Source organism: Malania oleifera, chromosome 9 (assembly GCF_029873635.1).
Source record: "Malania oleifera isolate guangnan ecotype guangnan chromosome 9, ASM2987363v1, whole genome shotgun sequence".
Lineage (NCBI taxonomy): Eukaryota > Viridiplantae > Streptophyta > Magnoliopsida > Santalales > Ximeniaceae > Malania > Malania oleifera.
In genome coordinates this window covers 76,857,072-76,877,082 of record NC_080425.1, presented here as the reverse complement: position 1 = coordinate 76,877,082, position 20,011 = coordinate 76,857,072, and the positions used below count along the sequence as shown (strand labels likewise).

The following is a 20,011-nucleotide window of genomic DNA, read 5'->3' as shown; positions in this document are numbered from 1 at the left end:
AACATAGATGTATTTAATTTGTAATATATTAGTCCTATAACTTATATTATTATGTTTGTTAACCATTTCTAAAGTTTCACAAAGAATTTCATGCTTTACTACTAATTTCTGTTATTTTTCAAATCGAAATCGAGATTGACATCGAAATCAAAATTTTCGTAGAAATTTCTGTACTTTTGGGGCTTCGAAATTTGAGTCGAAATCAAAATTTAAGATCTTTGTTGGGGCCGCCTCTCGTCTAGCAACTGGAGACAAAAAAAAGTCCAAGCAATACTTGAACTTGTCCGTGACAGCTTCGGCTATTGCCAAAACCCCCGACTCAGTTGTAGATAGTACAACCAGAGACTGTACCTTGGACTTCCAACAAATAGGTCTTCCCATAACAATAAAAACATATCCTGTTGTAGACCTCTTGTCATCCAAGTCCCGTGCATAGTTTGCATTCACAAATATCACAATTGACGAATCATGTTGTTGCCTGCCAAAACACTCCACTGCATTGGCATAGGGGACCTTTGACATATCCTAAACATCACTGTCCGTCCTTAGGCACTGAGTGGTAGACAAATAAAGATGATTCGCCAACAGTGTACTGGTGACCAGTTTAACCATGGTAAACTTCTCCAACACCTTCTCCACAAAAGCCACCCTAAGACAACCACAATCTCCCTGCAGTTATGTCCACAAAGTCATCCTAAGATAACCCTAATCCCCCTACAACTCTGTCCTTGCGAATCTCCAACCCAAGAATCTTCTTGGCCGTATCCAAAACCTTCATGCCAAAACCTTTTCTCAACAGAGTTTCCAACTGATTAACCTCAGTCAAAGTCTTCCCAACAACTAACATGTTGTAGAAAATGAGAATAAATCAATTGTATATTCAATTGTTTATTCTTTACATACTCGGATCCCTATTTAACAAGTACACAGAGAATCAAATATGGAAATATAAAAGTCAACCCATACAATCAGCCTAAATATCGGATCTAATTGGAGCCTTAATCTTCTACCACAATCTCCTCCAAATCCCTTCCAAATCATTCGAGATTTCCACACTCCCCCTCAAGTTGGATCATAGATATTGATCATGTCCGACTTGCAAATAAACTCTTCAAAGCTAGGTCTCTGTAATCCCTTAGTGAAAATATCTGCTAATTGTTCTCTTGTAGGGATATAGGTCATGCAAATTGTCCGCTTCTCAATTTTCTCCCTTATAAAATGCCTGTCCACTTCTATATGTTTAGTCATGTTGTGCTGAATAGGATTATGAGAAATACTAATGGCGGCTTTGTTGTTGCAATAGAGTTTGATGGGGATCTCTACTATGATGTGTAGTTCTCCCAAAAGTTTTTGTAACCATAGCCCTTCACACATCCCTTGTGCAACAGCCATGAATTTAGCCTTGACACTGCTTCTGGCTACCACACTCTACTTCTTACTCCTCCATGTTAGTAGATTTCCCCAAACATAGGTACAGTAGCAAGTAGTAGACCTTCTGTCTTCTGCTGATCCTGCCCAATCCGCATCTGTGTAGATCTCTACCTTCTTACTATCACCTTTCTTGAAGAATAGTCCTCGCCCTGGAGAACCTTTTAGATATATGAGAATCTTATATACTGCTTCTAGGTGACTCTCCTTTGGTAAGTGCATGTGTTGACTGACCACACTTATAGCGAAAGCAATGTCAGGTCTAGTGTGAGAGAGGTAGATCAATCTACCTACTAGTCTCTGATATCTCTCTCTATCCATAGGCTTTCCTACGTCTTCTGTTCTTTTTCCTGCCTTGGTCAAAAGGTCAAGTACATACTTTCTCTAGGAGATAGTAATTCCCTTTCTTGATCTGGCAACCTCCATTCCCAGGAAATATCGCATTTGACCCATGTCTTTTACCTTAAACTCTATGGCTAAGACCTTCTTCAATCTCTCCACCTCTCCTGTGTCATCTCTAGTGAGAATGATGTCATTGACGTACACAATCAGGATGGTCCTTCTTCGCTCATTGGACTGTTTGAAGAACATAGTGTGATCTGATTGCCCATGTTAGTTTCCTTGATTCTTTATCACCTTTGCAAATCTATCAAACCACACCCTCGGTGATTGCTTGAGTCCATACAGGGATTTCTTCAATTAACACACTTTGGTTTCTTCACCCCCCTTGCAAAATCTTGGTGGTAGCGTCATGAACACTTCTTCTTCTAGCTCACCATTCAGAAAAGCATTCTTGATGTCAAACTGATAGAGTGGCCAATCCAGGTTTGCTGCTAGGGACAAGAGAACCCGTATAGTGTTCAGCTTTGCTACTGGTGCAAACGTCTTGGTGTAGTCAATACTGTATGTCTAAGTGAACCCCTTTGCCACAAAGCACGCTTTGTATCGTTTTACTATGCGATCGGCCTTGTACTTTACTATGAACGCCCATTTACAACCCATTGGTTTCTTCCCCCTTGGCAAAGTCATCACCTCCCAAGTTCCATTCTTTTCTAGTGTCTATCTCTTCCATCACTGCCTCTCTCCACTCTGGAATGTCCGAGGCTTCTTGAATGTTTTTAGGAATCTAGATTCTGTCAAGGTTAGAAGTAAAAGCATGACACGTGGCAGAAAGAGCATTGTAAGATACAAATTTTGAGATAGGGTGGAGAGTTCATGAACAAGGTTGTTTTCTAAGAGCAATGGGTAAGTCATCTTTAACCTGGTCGGGATTGGATTCAGACTCATGAGGAGTTGGAACTATCACCGGTTTTGACTCTTTTGGTGCTTCAGAAGTGAGTGTCTCATTGGACTCCGATTTTGGCCTCCTTGAGTAGACGAGTGTTTCCCTATTTGTTTGTATTTCCGCTTCTCCCCCTGAGTTCAGGTTTCCTTCTGTACTAAGCGAAGGAGCGGATATAGGGTATGGAGTGGTCTCAAAAACAACAATATCTTAGTAGTCTGAGTTTGAGGGTCGAGCTTTACTCAAGGACTTCCCCTGAAGCGAGTAGTAGGGGGTATGTTCGAAGAAGGTGACATCCAGGCTAAAATAGAGTTTCTAAGAGATCAGGTCGTAGCATTTGTAACCCTTCTATGTGGGAGAGTAACCAAGAAAGACACATTTAAGTGCTCTGGGATCCAATTTGTTTAGCTTGGGCGCGTGAATGCGGACAAATATAGTGGACCCAAAGACACAAAGCGGAAGATTCCTAGAATTGGGAAAAGTCTCTTGGAGTTTTTGGAGCAAAGTTGCAAAGGATAGGACTCTACTAGGCATTCGGTTAATGGGGTATGTGGCTGTCAAAATTGAGTCAACCCAAAATTTTGTTGGCATGTGAGAGGTGAACAATAGGCCACGAGCAACTTCAAGGATATGTCGATTTTTCCATTCAGCAACCCCATTTTGTTAAGGGGTGGCAACGCAAGAGCTTTGATGGATAATACCATTATCTTGAAGATATGTGCCCAAGGACTCAGTAAGTACCATTGTTAGTATGAATGATTTGGATTTTTGTGTGAAACTGAGTTTTGTATCATAGAGTGAAAATTCATGAAGAATGATCGAACCTCAGTTTTATTAGTCAATTAATATACCCAACACAGGCGAGTGTGATCATCAATAAAAGTAATAAACCATTTTGTATGGGTCCTATTTGGAGTACGAGAAGGACCCCATAGATCACTGTGAATCAGACTAAATGGCATGGATGGTTTATACTGAGAGATCTAGGAAAAGTAGTATAATGGTGTTTGGCAAGTTCACACACTTCACACTGAAAATCCAAGGCAGTTTTATTCGAACATATTGAAGGAAATAAGTGCTGCAAATACCAAAGACTAGGATGTTCCATCCGTTTGTGCCATAACAAAAGTTCACTTTCCCTAGGACTAGATGCAGAATCACAAACAGTAGGAGGACACGGTCCATTCACATTAGCTTTGTTGAAGTAGTAGAGCCCGTCACATTCCTTAGCACTGCCAAATGTCTTCCCTGATGATAGGTCCTGAAAGACACAATAAGAGGGTAGGAATTTAGCTAAGCAATTAGACTGTTTGGTTAACTGACTAATAGGCAGCAAATTGCACGATAAATTAGGAATGTGGAGGACAGATTCAAGAGTAATAGATTCAGAAATATGAATACTCCCTTTGCCAACGACAGGGGATAGAGTCTCATCTGCAATTTTGGCTTTTAAATTACCGGCACAAGGTGAGTATGTTGAAAATAAATGATGAGCATCGGTCAAATGGTCAGATGCACCAAAGTCAATAATCCAAGGGGTAAAATGAGAAGTGGAACTAAGGGCTATCAAAAGAGTACCTTTGTGGGCTAAAGAACGAGATGACATAGTATTAGAGGACTGACCCAAGGCTTGGAAATTGGAAAATAGCTCATATGTTTTCGCAAGTTGGTCGGAATTAAATCCCCCACTAGACGCTATCGGGCCATGGGCTTCTGTGGGTGTGTTTTTTTCCTGGGTTTCGGTGGAGGCCTGATGACCATGGGCTTTATTGGGTTGTCTGGGCTTCTAATCCGTGGGCTTGCCATGTTAGATCCAACAGGTGTATTTAGTATGGCCCGTTTTTTGCAAGGCTCACAATAGGGCCGTCTAGACTGTTTTGGGCCGGATCCAGTACGAGGCCCACGGGTTACAAGAGCTGATGTCTTGGGCCTAGACTGGTTTTGCTCCTTCAACATCACGTTTCTCCTACTTTCCTCACGCCAAACCTTAGAGAAGACTTCTCGGATGGAGGGTAGCGGCTGGCGACCTAGAATCCTACTCCTCACGTTGTCAAGCTCTCAGTTCAGCCCCGCCAGAAACTCGAATACTCTCTCGTTCTCCATCTTCTTCTTGAAACGTACACTATCACCCGTGCGTTCCCATTCCTCTTCGCAGTTGAGATTGAGTTCTTGCCAAAGTCTGAGCATCTTGGTGTAGTATTCGATGACTTCCCGATCTCCTTGCTTCGTCTGCCATAGCCGCATTTTCAACCCAAAAATTTGGGAAGCATTTTCAGCATTGGAGTCTGTCTCACGCACCGCATCCCACACGTCCTTTGCTGTCAAACAAGTACTTTTTCCATTGACTGGCTTCATAGAGTTTATCAAGCACGACGTTATCAAGGGTTCTCAGACCGCAATTTCTGGGATGCCACTGCATCGGTAGGAGGTGGTCGCCGAGTCTCGCCGGTAAGAAAGCCGAGCTTGCCTTTACCATCGATAACAAGCTTTATTGACTGTGCCCATTCTTTGTAATTCTTACCATTGAATTTTTCAATAGTAAGATGGAGTGGGGAATTCTCGAATACGCCGGTCGAGCCTATGGAGGAGGTTATCTCCTACTCTCCTTCCTGGGTTGCCGATTGGCTGGACTCATAGCTGTCTCCTTTTTGGGTAGCCATGGATTGCTTAGGGTTTCAGAGTAACCCGAGCTCTGATTCCATGTAGAAAATGAGAATAAATCAATTGTATATTCAATTGTTTATTCTTTACATACTCGGGTCCCTATTTAACATGTACATAGAGAATCAAATATGGAAATATAAAAGTCAACCCATACAATCAGCCTACATATCAGATCCAATTAGAGCCTTAATCTTCTACCACAATCTCCTCCAAATCCCTTCCAAATCATTTGGGATTTCCACACATGTCATCAACATAAAACAACAGAAAAATTAGCCACTTGCATCCTATCATCCTCTTCCCGTCTAGAAGCTTCACCAACTCCCACATTTGATTCTTGTGTAGTAACTTCATCTCCTCCACCATAACACTCATCCATCTATTGCATCTTGAAAAATATTAGGAATCTTGCTGATAGTAATGAATGCATAGGACACCCAAACATCAAATTCATACCTGAGTGGTGGCCTGATAGTGCATCTAGGCCTGCTATGATCCTGCTAGTCTCTCGAGCTATAATTCCCTGCATTATGAATAATGTCATCCCTGTCCCGAGTCTGTAACTCCACCTACATCACATGCTTATTGCTACTGCAGTTTTCTGGCACCTGTTTCTCTTTATCTACCTGAGTACGCTGCACCATGGCTTTCTCACCAAAAACCATGTCTCCACTGATCACCACCTTGTTTGCCACTGGATCAAACAGCTTGAACCCACCTTTCTTATACCCTAGAAAGATGTATCGTCTAGATATTGCACCAAGCTTAGATCTCACCTCACTAGAAACGTGCATGGCTGGACATCCAAACACTCTCAAACCAGAGTAGTCTACAACATTACCTGTCCAAACCTCCCCCGCAACTTTTCCATCTAGTGATACCCTTGGTGATTGGTTAATCGAGAAACACGTCATACTCACTGACTTTACCAAGAAGTTCCTTGCAAGCCCTAGATACAACCTGACATGCTCTTCACAAAGCTCCTTGAACTGAACCAGCGTACTCAGTTCCAATGTCTGACCTGAGGATCTCTCTCTCGGTCTGGTTTTCCACCTCAGGCACAAGTTAAACCTGGAAAATATCTCTGACTTGTGCCGTATGAAGTACACAAAGACCCTTTGTGATAAACTCACGAAGTACATATGTCCAACCTGTGATGCTACCCTCACCGGTCCCTAAACATCTGAATAAATGTAGTTAAGGATATACCCTCCTTTTTGTGTGTGATTGTCTTACACAAAACAATATTAACTGATTCAGAATCTGCAATTGCAGCTCCACCTACAACTGTGGTACCCATCAGTGCATAGATATTTTCCGCTAACTTCTGTCCCCTTCATCACCATTAAGTCGCCTTCACACACCTTCATTATCCCACTTTCAGACTTGTAACTATACCCTTTACAACCTAAAGTGTCCAATGAAATCATATTCTTCCGTAGATCCAGTACATGCCTTACATCACATAAAGTTCTCACAACACCATCATACATTTTAATTCTAACATTTCCTATTCCAATAATTTTGCATGAAACATCATTTCCCATTAAAACAGAACCAGAATTAACTGACCTGTAGGTGTTGAACCAATTTCTATTTGGTGTCATGTGATAAGAACATCCTGAATCTAGGATCCAAGAATTCGTGAGGTGTTCTGAACTCAATGAAACAAAAAGCATATCACCATCACTGCTCCCTGAGTCTCCTTCTTCTACTACATTCGCAAATTTTGACGAACCCTCTTGATTTTCTGCATTCCCCTTCTTCCACTCTGGACACTCCGATTTTTTGTGCCCAATTTTCTTGCACTTGAAACACCTTATGTCCTTCTTCCCGGACTGCGACTGAGATCCACTCCGGAACTTGCTTCTCCCACGTTTCTGGTTATCCTTCACTACAAGCCCTTCACCATGTGAAACTTCATCGCTGACCTTCTTCTTGATGAAAACTCAGTAGTGCGCTTGTTACCTCTTCCAAATTCAGGGTTTCTTTACCCCATATTAGAGTAGTAACCAAATTTTCATACGTGTGAGACGCAGAAGCCTTGTCTTCCTCCTTGATCTTCACATCAACCCACATCAAATCACTTACAATTTGATTGAATGCATTGATGTGTTGGTTCAAACCCAAACCCTCTGCCATTTTCATCCAATACAATCTTTGCTTAAGAAACAACTTGTTCAATAAAGACTTAGACATATACCGGCTTTCCAATTTCTGCCAAACTGCTGCCAGAGAATCCTCATCCATGACGTGATACAGCACGTCATCGGCCAAACAAAGTCTGATAGTTGACACAGTCTTTGCTTCCAATTCATTCCAACTTGTTTCATCCATGCTTTCTGATTGAACTCCGTATAAAGCTTTCAGCACACCTTGCTGCACTAACAGATCCTTAACCCTTCTCTGTCATAGTCTGAAGTTTCCCACTCCATCGAACTTAACAGCATCAAACTTTGCAGAAGAAATTCCAGAAGCCATTACAACAATGCTCTTATACCAATTTGTTGTGTAAATTAATGTGTAGTATAAACAAACGATCTCACAATACAACACTCAATAGTGAAGTATACAGAAAACGCAATCACGCAGATTATATGAAATCAATAAAACAATGACATGAAGAATTACATGGTTCGGCAATGCCTCATCCACGGGAGCAAACGACAGTGTTTTTCGCTATCTTCTTATCCAAAGTCATGAACATTTTAGAGTTACAACATATACCATGTATATATCCCTCTTGGAGGTTTTCCCTCCGAAACTCAACCCATACAACTTCCCAAATTCAAAATTCGAAAACCAACGCCGAGTTACCGAGCCAAACCATCAACGGTTTTAGACATATTATCGACGGTTTAATACCGACAGCAAACAGTCGAAGTAACAGAACCAAAGCAGTCGATTGTTTCTTGTCATCCTGACAAAACCGTGGACGATTTGCTCCTGCAAACCTCGACTTCTGTTTTCTACCATATTTTCTAATTTGTACATGCGTTCCACTCAACATATGAGCCACATATTACATTACTGCACAATGGTTATAACAAGCTGAGGTTAGGTGATATTTACACAACTCCGGCTCGAGGGGGATTATTAGAAAGAGAAAAATATTTTTTAGTAATTGTATGTTGTGAATGAGGGTATTTTTGTCTTCCATATTTTTTATTAATATATAAGAGGGTGGACCCGAAGCTGTCGTAAGGCTCCAGGAAATTGCCGCCTGTTTCATTCTCTTTCTCTTCTTATTTTCTTCTCTTCTCCATCTCTAACTTTATAACAAATACTAATGACTTGGTTTAGAAGCAGTTACATGATGTATGTGTTCTTTGTTTTAGGAATGGGGTGACTTGCTTACATTTGTTCATAGAATGACCTCTCTCCCAGCAATTGTGGAATAACTTGTCTGGATTTTTCGAGTCAGAATTGATTCTGTCCTTTGGCTGATTTTTGTGGTGCTAACTTTTTAGGCTTGAGGAGGAGGGAGAGGATGGAGGTGTACCATTTATTCCATTATTAAGTGTATTTGATTGGAGCGAAATTTTTTTGAGACTGTTACGTTGGATAACTTCAATGTGGGACAGAGTGACTTTTCTTGCTTCCCTTTTGCTCTTCTGCAAATGATCTTTTTGGGTGGTTTCTCTTGACAACTTGAAGAGAGATTGGATTGCTTGGCTACATTAGCTTTAGATACTTAATTTTCATTGGTTGCTTGGAGGATGCCTTGTTCTCCAAGATGTATTTATCTTCTTTTCTAGTGTTGTAATTAGCCCTTTTCTAATAAATTTCTTTGATTTTTAAAAAATATGACACTGCTAACTGTTCTACAGATGATGAGGCTGATAGGAAGAAGAAGAAAAAGATGAAATCTGTCAGGGATGAAGCAAGGTTCTTTCGAGGATCAGAATCAAGTTTTGGTTTTGAAAATGCACAGCGGCGCAAGAAATCTGGTGCTGCAGTCAAGCAGATCACTGGTAAGGCCCCAGCCAATGGATCTTACACGTCAAAGGATAACATCATCCAAGCCCCTAAAGATGTAAGATCGTAACTATATCAGTTATGATTTCTTGACTTACCATATGTATTTTTTATATGGACACCATTTCTTGACATAAAAACAATTTTCAAAGCATACATGGTTGTTAAATTCAGTGATAAATGGGGAGCACAATATTTCTGTGACAGGAAGAAGGTTTCTTTCCTAAGAAGAAAATCTTTGGAAAAGCAAAAGCAATTAAAAAGAATGATGTTGTGCATACAAGTCTACTCCATAAGAAAGTCAAAATAATGGCTGATGGTGTGAAGGTATATTGCTAGTTCTTTGTTCTTTTTTTTTTTTAATATGTCGAGTGCTGTTTTTTCACTCTACTTATTTGAACAGGCATGTGATTCAGTATTTATACATCAAGTATAATAACGTTACATACGTGACATTGATTTTGGTTTCCTTCTTGCTATTTGGGTGGGTCAATTGTCGTAATCCTTCACAGAGTAGCTGTCCAAAATGAAAACACTACCTTGTATCTCCAAATACACCTGCAAAGAAAATCCTTTTTATTAGTACCATTCAAAACCGTCTAACAAGATTTAACAGGTGCAAAACCTGATTTTCTTGGGATCCACAACTCAAGCGCATTATGGTAATTGTGCACAAAAACTCAAGCGCATTGTTGTGGAAGTATTAAGACAGAGAACTTTAGCTTCAATTGTTAGGGCAATTGAAGTACTTTTGGCCTCTTTAACAGAAGGATGAGGAATAAGATGAATTATGCAAGATTGCAGAAATTAGTTTACCATCATTACAGTATGAGCCTAAAGCTAAGGCACCCCACTCAAAGAACTTCACAAGAAATAGAAGTTAGCTTTAATCCAACAACCTTGATTATATTTCTTAGGAGAGTGATTCTTAGCTCCAAGGCTAGATTGCTAGGAAAAAAGGGAGGCACCCTTTGTTTTACTCTTCATGCTACTACAGCTACAAGCCTACAACTCAAACTCAACAACAACATCCTCAAAGGAGACAAATTGAAGGAAATTTTAGTGAACCGCAACTCAGGAGGGATGATGGTGGTGGTTTGACTCCTCATAGTCTGAATGATGATGGTTCCTAAAGTGGTGCTCAGGTGGTTTTGGTGAAGGTGAGAAAGTTGGCATGGGGACACCACTCTACTTTTTATCTCTACACAATTGATATTGGTCATGGACCTCCACCATTTCTTGGGTTTGCTGGTTCATTACGAACTCATGATTCATGAGCAATCTTTAGTATGGCCATAAGGGCAGCAGGCAAGTGGTGGTGGTTGACTAGTAGCAAATTCAAACATGAAGCATCAGAAGATCCCCATGGTATCAGTCAAGGTTTTGTAGATTTAGGCATTTGAGAGTCATCTTCCTGTAGCATTGATAGCAAGAAGAGTCATAGGGGCAATACCCCATATCGATTGTATCAATATAATCCACATCCACAATATTATCCTCCACAACTCCCAGCCCCATTCTGTTATCCTCTAACCACAATTTCATGGAAGATATTAGTCAAACCAACAGTCCATCTAGGTATTCTCCTTCCTCACCACCCCAATTTGAGAGTGAACTTGAGATAATCATAATATGGATTCCTTTTATTACTTATTTGAAGGATTTAGAAGTGGCCATGATAGTAGCTCTCCTACTCAAAGTGATGAGGGAGATGCATGGTGTGAGGATCCTATACTCCATTGTATGTGGTGGTGACTTGGAACTTGGGAGTTGTCTCACTTGAGACTTGAGAACTTGGACGTGCTTAACGTGTGCATGTAATTATATCATGTTTTCTGTGTTACATGGTTTACGTTTGCACGTTTATGCTTTCATGTGACTATACTATAGCATATGAAGTGTGCTTTAAAGTATGAAGTTATGAATTATGAATGGTAAACTCTTTATGATGTTTACTCTTCATTATATTTATTATTCCTTATCTTTATAATAAAAAATTTGTGAAAAGTAACCAGTATAGGGGTTTTCAGTTTTCTTACCAATAGCGACTTGAAAACCAAGGTAACAGTCAATAGTTGCAATATGTGTTCAATGTAGTTTGATTAAATTTTACTAAACTCGTTTAAGATGTCAATATTTAAGGTTCTAGGAAAACATGTGAATATGCAGTTTTCTACAAGTTTTCTAATGCAAAAAATGAAAAACGGATTCACGGACACAGTAATTGTTAACATCCACGATGGTTGCCACACCACGACTGTTACTGTTATTTAAACCATGATTTCCATCACCTTATGCACTCACTTTCCAATCTTATCATAGTTGCTAGAATTTTGGGGAAAAAAAGAAAGAAGAAGAGTGCTGCACTGCTATCACCAAATTTCCTGAATCATACCATAGCCAACACCATCCCTACTGCCCTTGACGTCAACTATAAACCAAATCCCTTCAATCACAAAACCCCATATTTTGTTTGTGTTAAAGCTTCATATACATTGTTGACTGATGACTTAATAGATTATGCTTTTTAGGTAAAGTGGTAATCTAACATGGTATTAGAGCTGATTACCAGGAGGTCCTGGGTTCTAGTCTTATGGCCCGCATTTATTGTGTATATGGATTATTATAGATTACTCATTGGTAGAATGGAAAGAACTAGTGGAAGAAGGGTCCATAGGGAATGAATGAGAAGATCGAAAAGTTGGAAGAAGAAGATATTTATTGGTTAGACGCATGGAATTAGCTAAACATTTTATTTGAACAAATGTAGAACCAGGCATTTAAAACATTGTTGTATTTCCTGTAATGGGTGTTATCTATCATGTGTTTATCTCTGCATGTGCTGTTGGGCTGCATGTGTAGGGGAATGTTGAAGCTTGATATACATTGTTGGCCCAACACCTAAAAACTAGGATTTTGGCAAAGTGGTAATCTAACGAATTGATTCAAAACACGGCATTTGCAACCAAAACCTTCTATTATGCCTTTAAATTTCCAGAAATTTTGTCAAATTTTTTGTCAAAATTTCTAACAATGAATTTCTGTTTTGCCAAATTTTGGTCAAAATTTCTACAAATCATCTCAATATATGAAAATCTCAAATTTCAATGAAAATTTTGGAATTTTTACGATGGAGCAAAATTTCTTTGAAATTAGGACTTGAGATTCAAAACCCAAATTGGAGTCTTTATGAATCTTCTAATTTATTGAAACAGAGATGGTGACAAGAAGGACATGAATGCTAACTTTCAGATTTTTGAAATTTTATGCAAAATTGGACTTAGATATTAATTACAACATTTGATTCAACCTCTTACGTCAATATAGCTATATTTGCATAATTATTAATATTTAACTGATCCATTAATTTCATTTATATTAACCAGATATGTCTAATATGATTATTGTATTATAGATATTGCACCTTATACACCACATGCATGTCATTAATGCATTTTTTATGATATTTTAGTTCTAAATCTTGCATTATGTCTATTAACAATCACTTATTTCATGAAGAGAAACTCCATTCCTTACTACTAGTTTACCATTTTTAAAAAATTGAAATAAACATTGACATGAACTTAAAAATTTCCATGCTTCTGGGTTCTGTTTGGATCTTGAATTTTAAAAGGCAAAAAATAAAAGAAAATATTGAAGAAAAACATTTTGTATGTTAGGTTGCAAAGGGAAAAGAAAACAGTGGAAATAATAAAGAAAAATTATTAAATAATGAGGAATTCCCATTTTTTCTTTGTAACTAAATGAGGAAATTGGAGGAAAAATCTGGGGAAAAAGTATTGGGCCCTATTCTTTTAGCTATCTCTGCTCTCGGTCCCTTCCTCTTGTGGGCATCATGATATATGAATCATTGTGAATGGGCTTCCTATTGATCAATTAACCGGCAACAATTTTACGATTCACAATCTAAATCTCAGAATCTGGAGTAGGATTACATGTCTCAATCAAAATTCCATCTTGATTGCACCATCTTCATTGAAACTCAGATCCCAATTATCTTGCCTCTCTGATCTCTTGCCAATTCTTTAAGAATTAGTGTTGGGGAAGGGCGAGTGGGCTTTTTCTTCAAAAGGTATTCTCGCTTTCACTCACATATTTGGATGGATGACACTTGACATCATTGGACTAAGAGGCTCAATCTTTAATCTCTATTCCCTCTGTTCAATTTTAGAATGCTAGAAGAAACTTACTGCTCTAATCATTAGACTTTCAGTTTCATCTAGCAAATATAAAAAAGCATACTCTTGCTTAGATTCTACTAAATTAGAGTTCTTAACTCTCAAATCTCCTCTGGGTTGGGAAATGCTAGGGGTGCAGTTTTTCTATGCAAAGACATTCACCATCAAAAATCAATTATATGTCCCTTTCAAATCTTTGTACTTTGTTTATACTGGCATAAATGCCATTGGGCTGCTGAGGTGATGTGAAGTAATTTATATATACAATTTTTGTTATTTCTTTATGCTAGCAAAGGCTTATGATCTATTTTATGTCTTCTCTCTGCTTTTTGTTCAATTTTACTTCCTTTACTAAATTTGTTGTTGGACCAACAAATGACATCAGATACATTATATTTGTTTTTTTCATATAATTTTTTTCAATTTATAAATAACTATTTTGACTTGTAATTTTATTGTTTTATATATTATTTTCCTTGACAAGCAAACAACACAAAGGATTTTGATTTTCCTTTGCCTTTCTTGTCCTGTCCTTTTTACCTTTCCTTAGCAATTTTCAAGATCAAAAATAGCCTTGAGTCTCAAATTTTTACTTGAAAGAGAAATTTCAAACCTTGCACTCAATTCACCAATAGAGTCCTAACCCCTTCAGTCTACATCCCAATTGTAACCCTAGCCACTGTGAGATCACCTACCAACTGAAATCATCACGGCCATGTGGCCATGCACCTGGTGCACAGGTGCTCACCATGTGCAACGAGTTCCACTCTTTTTGCTTGAAATGAATTTTTTAAGGACTAAATTAAGCATAAAAGTTGGGCCCACTACCACATGGCAAGCATTTCGATGCACAGCCACATGGAGGGGGTGGTCTATTCACAAGGGGGAGGAGAAGTCATTGCTGCAGGTCACTGTCATCAGGCCATCATTGTTGCCAGTAGCTAACATCAATTCCAGAACCATAATTCATGGTCAACATAAGTCCACTTCCGTTGCTGTCCCCAGAGCTTTGCCGTTGCTGCTGAGCCTCACCATTGCTGTCCCCATTGCCATTTTGCTCTCCCCTTCGACCTTATTCAAGCCTCAAATTGAGTCATATAGGCAGGCAACTAAAAAGAGTAGGAAGGGAGATGTATTACCTATCCAAGCCCAATGACTAAAACAGATCTTTCCTGAACCGCCAGTCCATCCAAATCAAGCTGGACCAGATCCTTCAAACCAGACCAAACTAGATCTAACCAACCAAGCCAGACCATCCGACTAGAAAGAAGATTTTGAGGGGAAAATGACCAGCGTAAAAAATGGTGATTAGCTTGACCAATTCACTGGACAGGTTTGATGCTGGGATAAAGTAACTTTACTCCATATTCTGCACCATCGATTATTAACCCTGATTGGGATGTGCCTAAATATTGTGAACTAGAAGAGAGGCACCCCTCTTGATCCTACAACAGAGTAGCTAGTTTAGGAAGACATAGTGAAAGAAGTTAATTTGAAACTAAAATCACAGTAGAAATTATGGATGCATCAAAATTGGAGCCCAAGCCACAATCTATTGAATTCATCCTTCTGGGTAAATTTGTCCGTTGCATCTACAATGGCTTTTCCATTATACAATTATATATTATTTTGAAGCCTGCAAATGGCGTGGTTGCCATCAAGTTTTCCTGTGATCTTGATTCTAGATTTGATCATTTGGGTATTTAAAATTCAAGGTCAAATCCTTTATTACTGGGGAAGAATGATGCAGCACTTAAACCATGATTAGTATATTTTCGTAATTTTTTTGGATTTCGGTTTTTTTATTTAGAGCATTTTATTGGGATCTTATATTTTATATTTTTAGAAATTTTTATTTAATTTAGTGGTTTAGTTTATTTATGTTTCTATAAATATTTTTCTTCTCCTAGCATCATTAGCCTACGCAAGGCTTTTATGTACTAGTTTTATTTAAAAATTTGGATTTGGTTTGTGTTGGATGTTCATCTTTCATCAAGCACCCATAACACTGCACCAAGGCTCACCCTACTCTTGTTTCCCTCACAATGAGATTAGTTGTTACTGGACTTTTGGGTCCACATGTGGCCTTGTAGCCTCCTTGGAATAACTGAATATTTAAGTGAGAATTGTCTCTGCAACCTTTGTTTGTAACTGTATGTGTGATGTAGAACAGGAAATAGGAAATCTGTAAGTTGGTGTTAGTTGGGGAGATTTTCAAAGCCTAATCAAAAGTGGGTAGGATGAGCCTATTATCATGTACTCTAGATTTATGATATCTTGAAATGAACTTTGAAATAAAACCAGATGTAAGGGTAAAAGTAAAACACTCACCTCACATGGATAGGTTCTTTGGAGTCACAGGGACAAGCAAGATAACTTCAAAAGTTTGGACTTTGGTCGGAACTCAGTCTTTACGGACAGTATCTATTTTGTTATTTTTCTGTGTTACAAATTGTGTCTGTTCCGCATTGCACATTTTACCATAACTTCTGTAATCTGACAGATGTTTTTTCCTGTGAAGAATACATTTCCTTGGTATAAATTTTTCTCCACATAATTTGCCTGATGCCTGCCTTAAACCAGATTGTAAAGGAACGAAAATCTGCAAGAGAAACATTTGTCTGTGGAGCTTGTGGTCAGGTATGTAACCTATCGTACATTTTTTATAGTACTTGGGAAAATATACAAGTTGTCATTGTGACCATTTACCAATTCATGGACCAGCTTGGACACATGAGAACAAACAAGAACTGCCCTAAATATGGAGAAGATCTGGAAACACAAAATGAATCTGCAGATCTAGAAAAGGCTTCAGGGAAACCCAATCCAATGGATCCCTCTGCTCAACCCCCACAGAAAGCTCTGATAAAGAAGCTGATAGCAAAAGCTGCAACAAAAAATACTCTGGTAGAAGCTAGTGAGGGTGAGAATTCTGGTTCAAAAGCAAGAATTCTCCCAGTGAAGTTTAAATGTGGCAGTGCCGAAAAACCTGACAAAATTACACCTGGAATCACCATGAGTTCTGACCAACTGGTTTGTTCTGAAGCTGAAGCTGGGGGTAAGTCCACAGGCAAGGTTAATAAAATAATAATTTCCAACAAGATGAAACCTGAAGATGTACAGGTTGAATCGCATAAACCCTCTATTGTAATACGACCACTAACAGAAACTGATCAAGATCAACCGCGCAAGAAATTAATTATCAAACGACCAAAGGAGAATATAAATTTAGATCATGTCAGTCAGGAAGGAAGCACCTGTCCTGAGAACAGGAAGACAAAGAAAATAATTGAACTGTCAAATTTTGAGATGCCAAGAAAGCAGAAGAGCATGATTATGGCTGAGGCCGCGAGGAAGAAATCTAGACAGGTTAAAAGATGGTGGGAAGAGGAGGAGAAGAGGAGAATTGCAGAGAGACACAGAGAAGAGAAAGCAAGAAAGCAAGAAGAAGAGATGTGGATGCTGGAAGAAGAAAGGCTAGCTGAGATAAGAAGATATGAAGAAGCCATAAGAAGAGAAAGGGAGGAGGAAGAACACCAAAAAGCAATAAAGAAAAAGAAAAAGAAAAAGCCAGTAGTCAGAGATGATTATTTAGAAGATTACAGGGCAAGAAGAAGTGACAGCAAGCTGCCAGAACGCAACAGAACTGCAAAAAGGAGACCTGTTCTTGAGTTGGGAAAGTACATGGCGGACCATGGACCACCAACAAAACGCCGTAGAGGAGGAGAGGTGATTTGCTTCTTCTTACCTGCTATAGTCTTAATGTAGATACTTTTCATATGGGTTTTAAATGCATCAGTTTTATTGCACCATTTTTCACTGCTGCAGGTCATCTCCTGTGTAGGTAAGAGTTGCAAATCAATTCTAAGTATATCCTGTAGATTTAAGGAATTTTTTTTGTTATTTTTACCCTTTTTTCCTTTTTCCCCACTAAATAACTTGGTTATGTGTGGAAGGACTACGAAGAAATTGACTCTCATCTAATTTTTTATTTTTACCCTTTTTATTTTCGTTCTTTTTTTGTTTGTTTTTTGGGGGGACATGCTCCAGTTTAATCGCTTGTAAGCCTCTAGCATTTTTTGCAGAGTTGTTTTCCATGTGGCTAAAATGAGCAGCAGTTGTTACTAGGTGTTCTGGGAATTTAAAAGAAATTAGAAATTGAAAGAGAATTATTCTGTTTTTATAACCTGCCAGTGCACTCATCTTCACCCTCGTTTCCTTGTTTCTAAAGAGGAAAGATTTTGAAATGGTCATCAAAATTACTTCAGAGTATTAGAAATCTTTTCGATCCCTTCTAAGACACCAGAAATACCCACACAAAGCATAGAGTTAGCGTTGGTATAGCAGCAGCCATTTGTCATTAGAACTTTTAACCTTTTGGCCTATTTGAAACTTGGAAAATAGTAGGGAAAGAAAAGGAAAGGAAAATATAATAAAGAAAATTAAAGATACAATCAAATATCTGTGACTAATCCTCTTCCCCTATCGTCCTTTGTACCGGTCAAGGCTGGTAAGTCCATCAATTCACACAGTTGTCCATTTTTTTCCATAATGGTACGGTAGAATAGTATCAATGGAGTAGATACACGAATAGCTTTCCTTATGATATAGAAGCTTTATTACTTTTCTTTTTTTAATTTGTTAATAGCCAAATTTTGATACCGAATGCTCCATAGTAATTCGAATTGCCTGCTTTTTACATATCCCTTGTTATTTGGGACCCTATTCGCCTCTGCATATCCATCATTTGAGTCTTCAACGATTATTCAAATAATTACATATCCGATTTGTTGACCTATGGACGAATATGCAAGCATAATAGAAATATACTCACTCAGGAAGGGTTTCAAAAGATGTTGATCGTAAATGAAAAGATTGGTTACGGAGAAAAACGAGGATGGATTCGTTCTCATACTATGACTAGTTATGACTAGGAATGCGGTACAAGTAATTTATTTCTGACATCTTGTAGAAAAGAGTATCCCCTAAATAGAACATGGCTGTAGGAGTTGATACTATCACTATCTTTTTAACTTCAAATTTTCTTGATTCTCATCCAGATAATAAGTTTCAGAAAATGGGATCACGAATTGGAATACGGAAAGATTTGTACAAGTTATACATTTCGTCAATTCCATTTTTCCTTGTTTTGTTATGCAGGAATGTGAGAATAAAGACAAAATATATAGAAAAATCAATGGATAAAACGTTATTTTACATGTCATTAACTTTTTGTTCTTCTTAATTTTGAATTATATTTGAAAAAATTTCATTCTTAACAGCATTAGAATACCATGGAAACTTAATCTCCTTTTTTTTTTTTTCTAAATTCATAAATGTTGAGGATATGCATGAATGCACAACAATTTGAGTCAGGCCAATGGTGCCTTAATTGGAGAGTTCGTCACTCGTGTATCTATTGTGTTGTTCATGAGAGACAGATTTCTCTCGTGTAATGTGATCTGAACTCTGTTTATGCATGTCTTTCTTGTTTGATTTGCCTTCAGGTTGGGCTGGCAAACATTTTAGAGAGAATAGTGGAGACCCTAAAAGAAAGATATGAGGTGTCATATCTCTTCTTGAAACCTGTGTCCAAGAAGGAAGCTCCTGACTATCTGGACATTATAAAGCACCCCATGGATCTGTCCACAATCAAAGAGAAAGTGAGGAGGATGGAGTACAAGAGCAGAAACGAATTTAGGAATGATGTCTGGCAGATTTATTACAATGCCAAAAAATACAACACTGGACGCAACCCAGGTATTCCTCCCCTTGCAGAAAAGCTTCTGTACCTCTGTGAAGACTTGCTAGAAGAATGTGACAGCAGCTTGGCTGAAGCTGAAGCTGGCATTGAAAGCAGCAACAGTTAGAGATCAATTGTAGTTATAATTAAGATTTTTCCTTTTTTGTTTTTGCTGAAGCATCTCTTCCCCCCACACCCCCCCACCCCCCGGCGCGCGCGTGGGGGGTGGCGGCCTCTGTATTTTGGGGTTTAAAGTTTCTGGGGATGGCCTTGGTTTCACCTTATTATATGTAAGTTCCAAAATATCAAGTTGCATTCCCCTTTTGTTCCTATATTATGCAACTTAATGCGAATAAAAGGTTTCAATTCAGATAGTACTATTCCGACATGTACATGATTTAGTACAGTTCAATCACTGCTGCTTCAGTTTGAGTATGACCCAAAATTTGGTTTCGGACCTATAAAAATGCTGTCAATCACTGTGAAAAAGGATGCTAGCATAGTTGGAAGGAAGATTATAAGTTAATGATGTTAAGGCACTTACGCCTACTTAAGATGCACTGCCTGTTCTAGAATAATTTTGCATATAAATGGTTGTACTTTGGAATTACATAAATTGAAAAAAGGAAAAGAAAATAAAAAGGAAACTTATTTTTACATAATTCATGAAAGTTTATTTTTATATGATTAAAAAAAATTGAAAGTTAGTGATGTGTA

General features: G+C 38.4%; 1 protein-coding gene across 3 annotated transcripts in view; it reads left to right on the top strand.

The window, feature by feature from the left end:
* LOC131164448 (transcription initiation factor TFIID subunit 1) overlaps positions 1 to 19,761 on the top strand; it is a 138,363-nt gene extending 118,602 nt beyond the window's left edge. For all 3 annotated transcript variants that reach the window (XM_058121633.1, XM_058121636.1, XM_058121634.1), the window contains 5 exons: positions 9,205 to 9,410; positions 9,560 to 9,679; positions 16,135 to 16,191; positions 16,276 to 17,280; positions 19,059 to 19,761. In XM_058121633.1, coding sequence (XP_057977616.1) covers positions 9,205 to 9,410; positions 9,560 to 9,679; positions 16,135 to 16,191; positions 16,276 to 17,280; positions 19,059 to 19,421 — 1,751 coding nt within the window. In that variant the 3' untranslated portion in view covers positions 19,422 to 19,761. The remainder of the gene's footprint in view (positions 1 to 9,204; positions 9,411 to 9,559; positions 9,680 to 16,134; positions 16,192 to 16,275; positions 17,281 to 19,058) is intronic.
* The last annotated feature ends 250 nt before the right edge of the window (positions 19,762 to 20,011 follow it).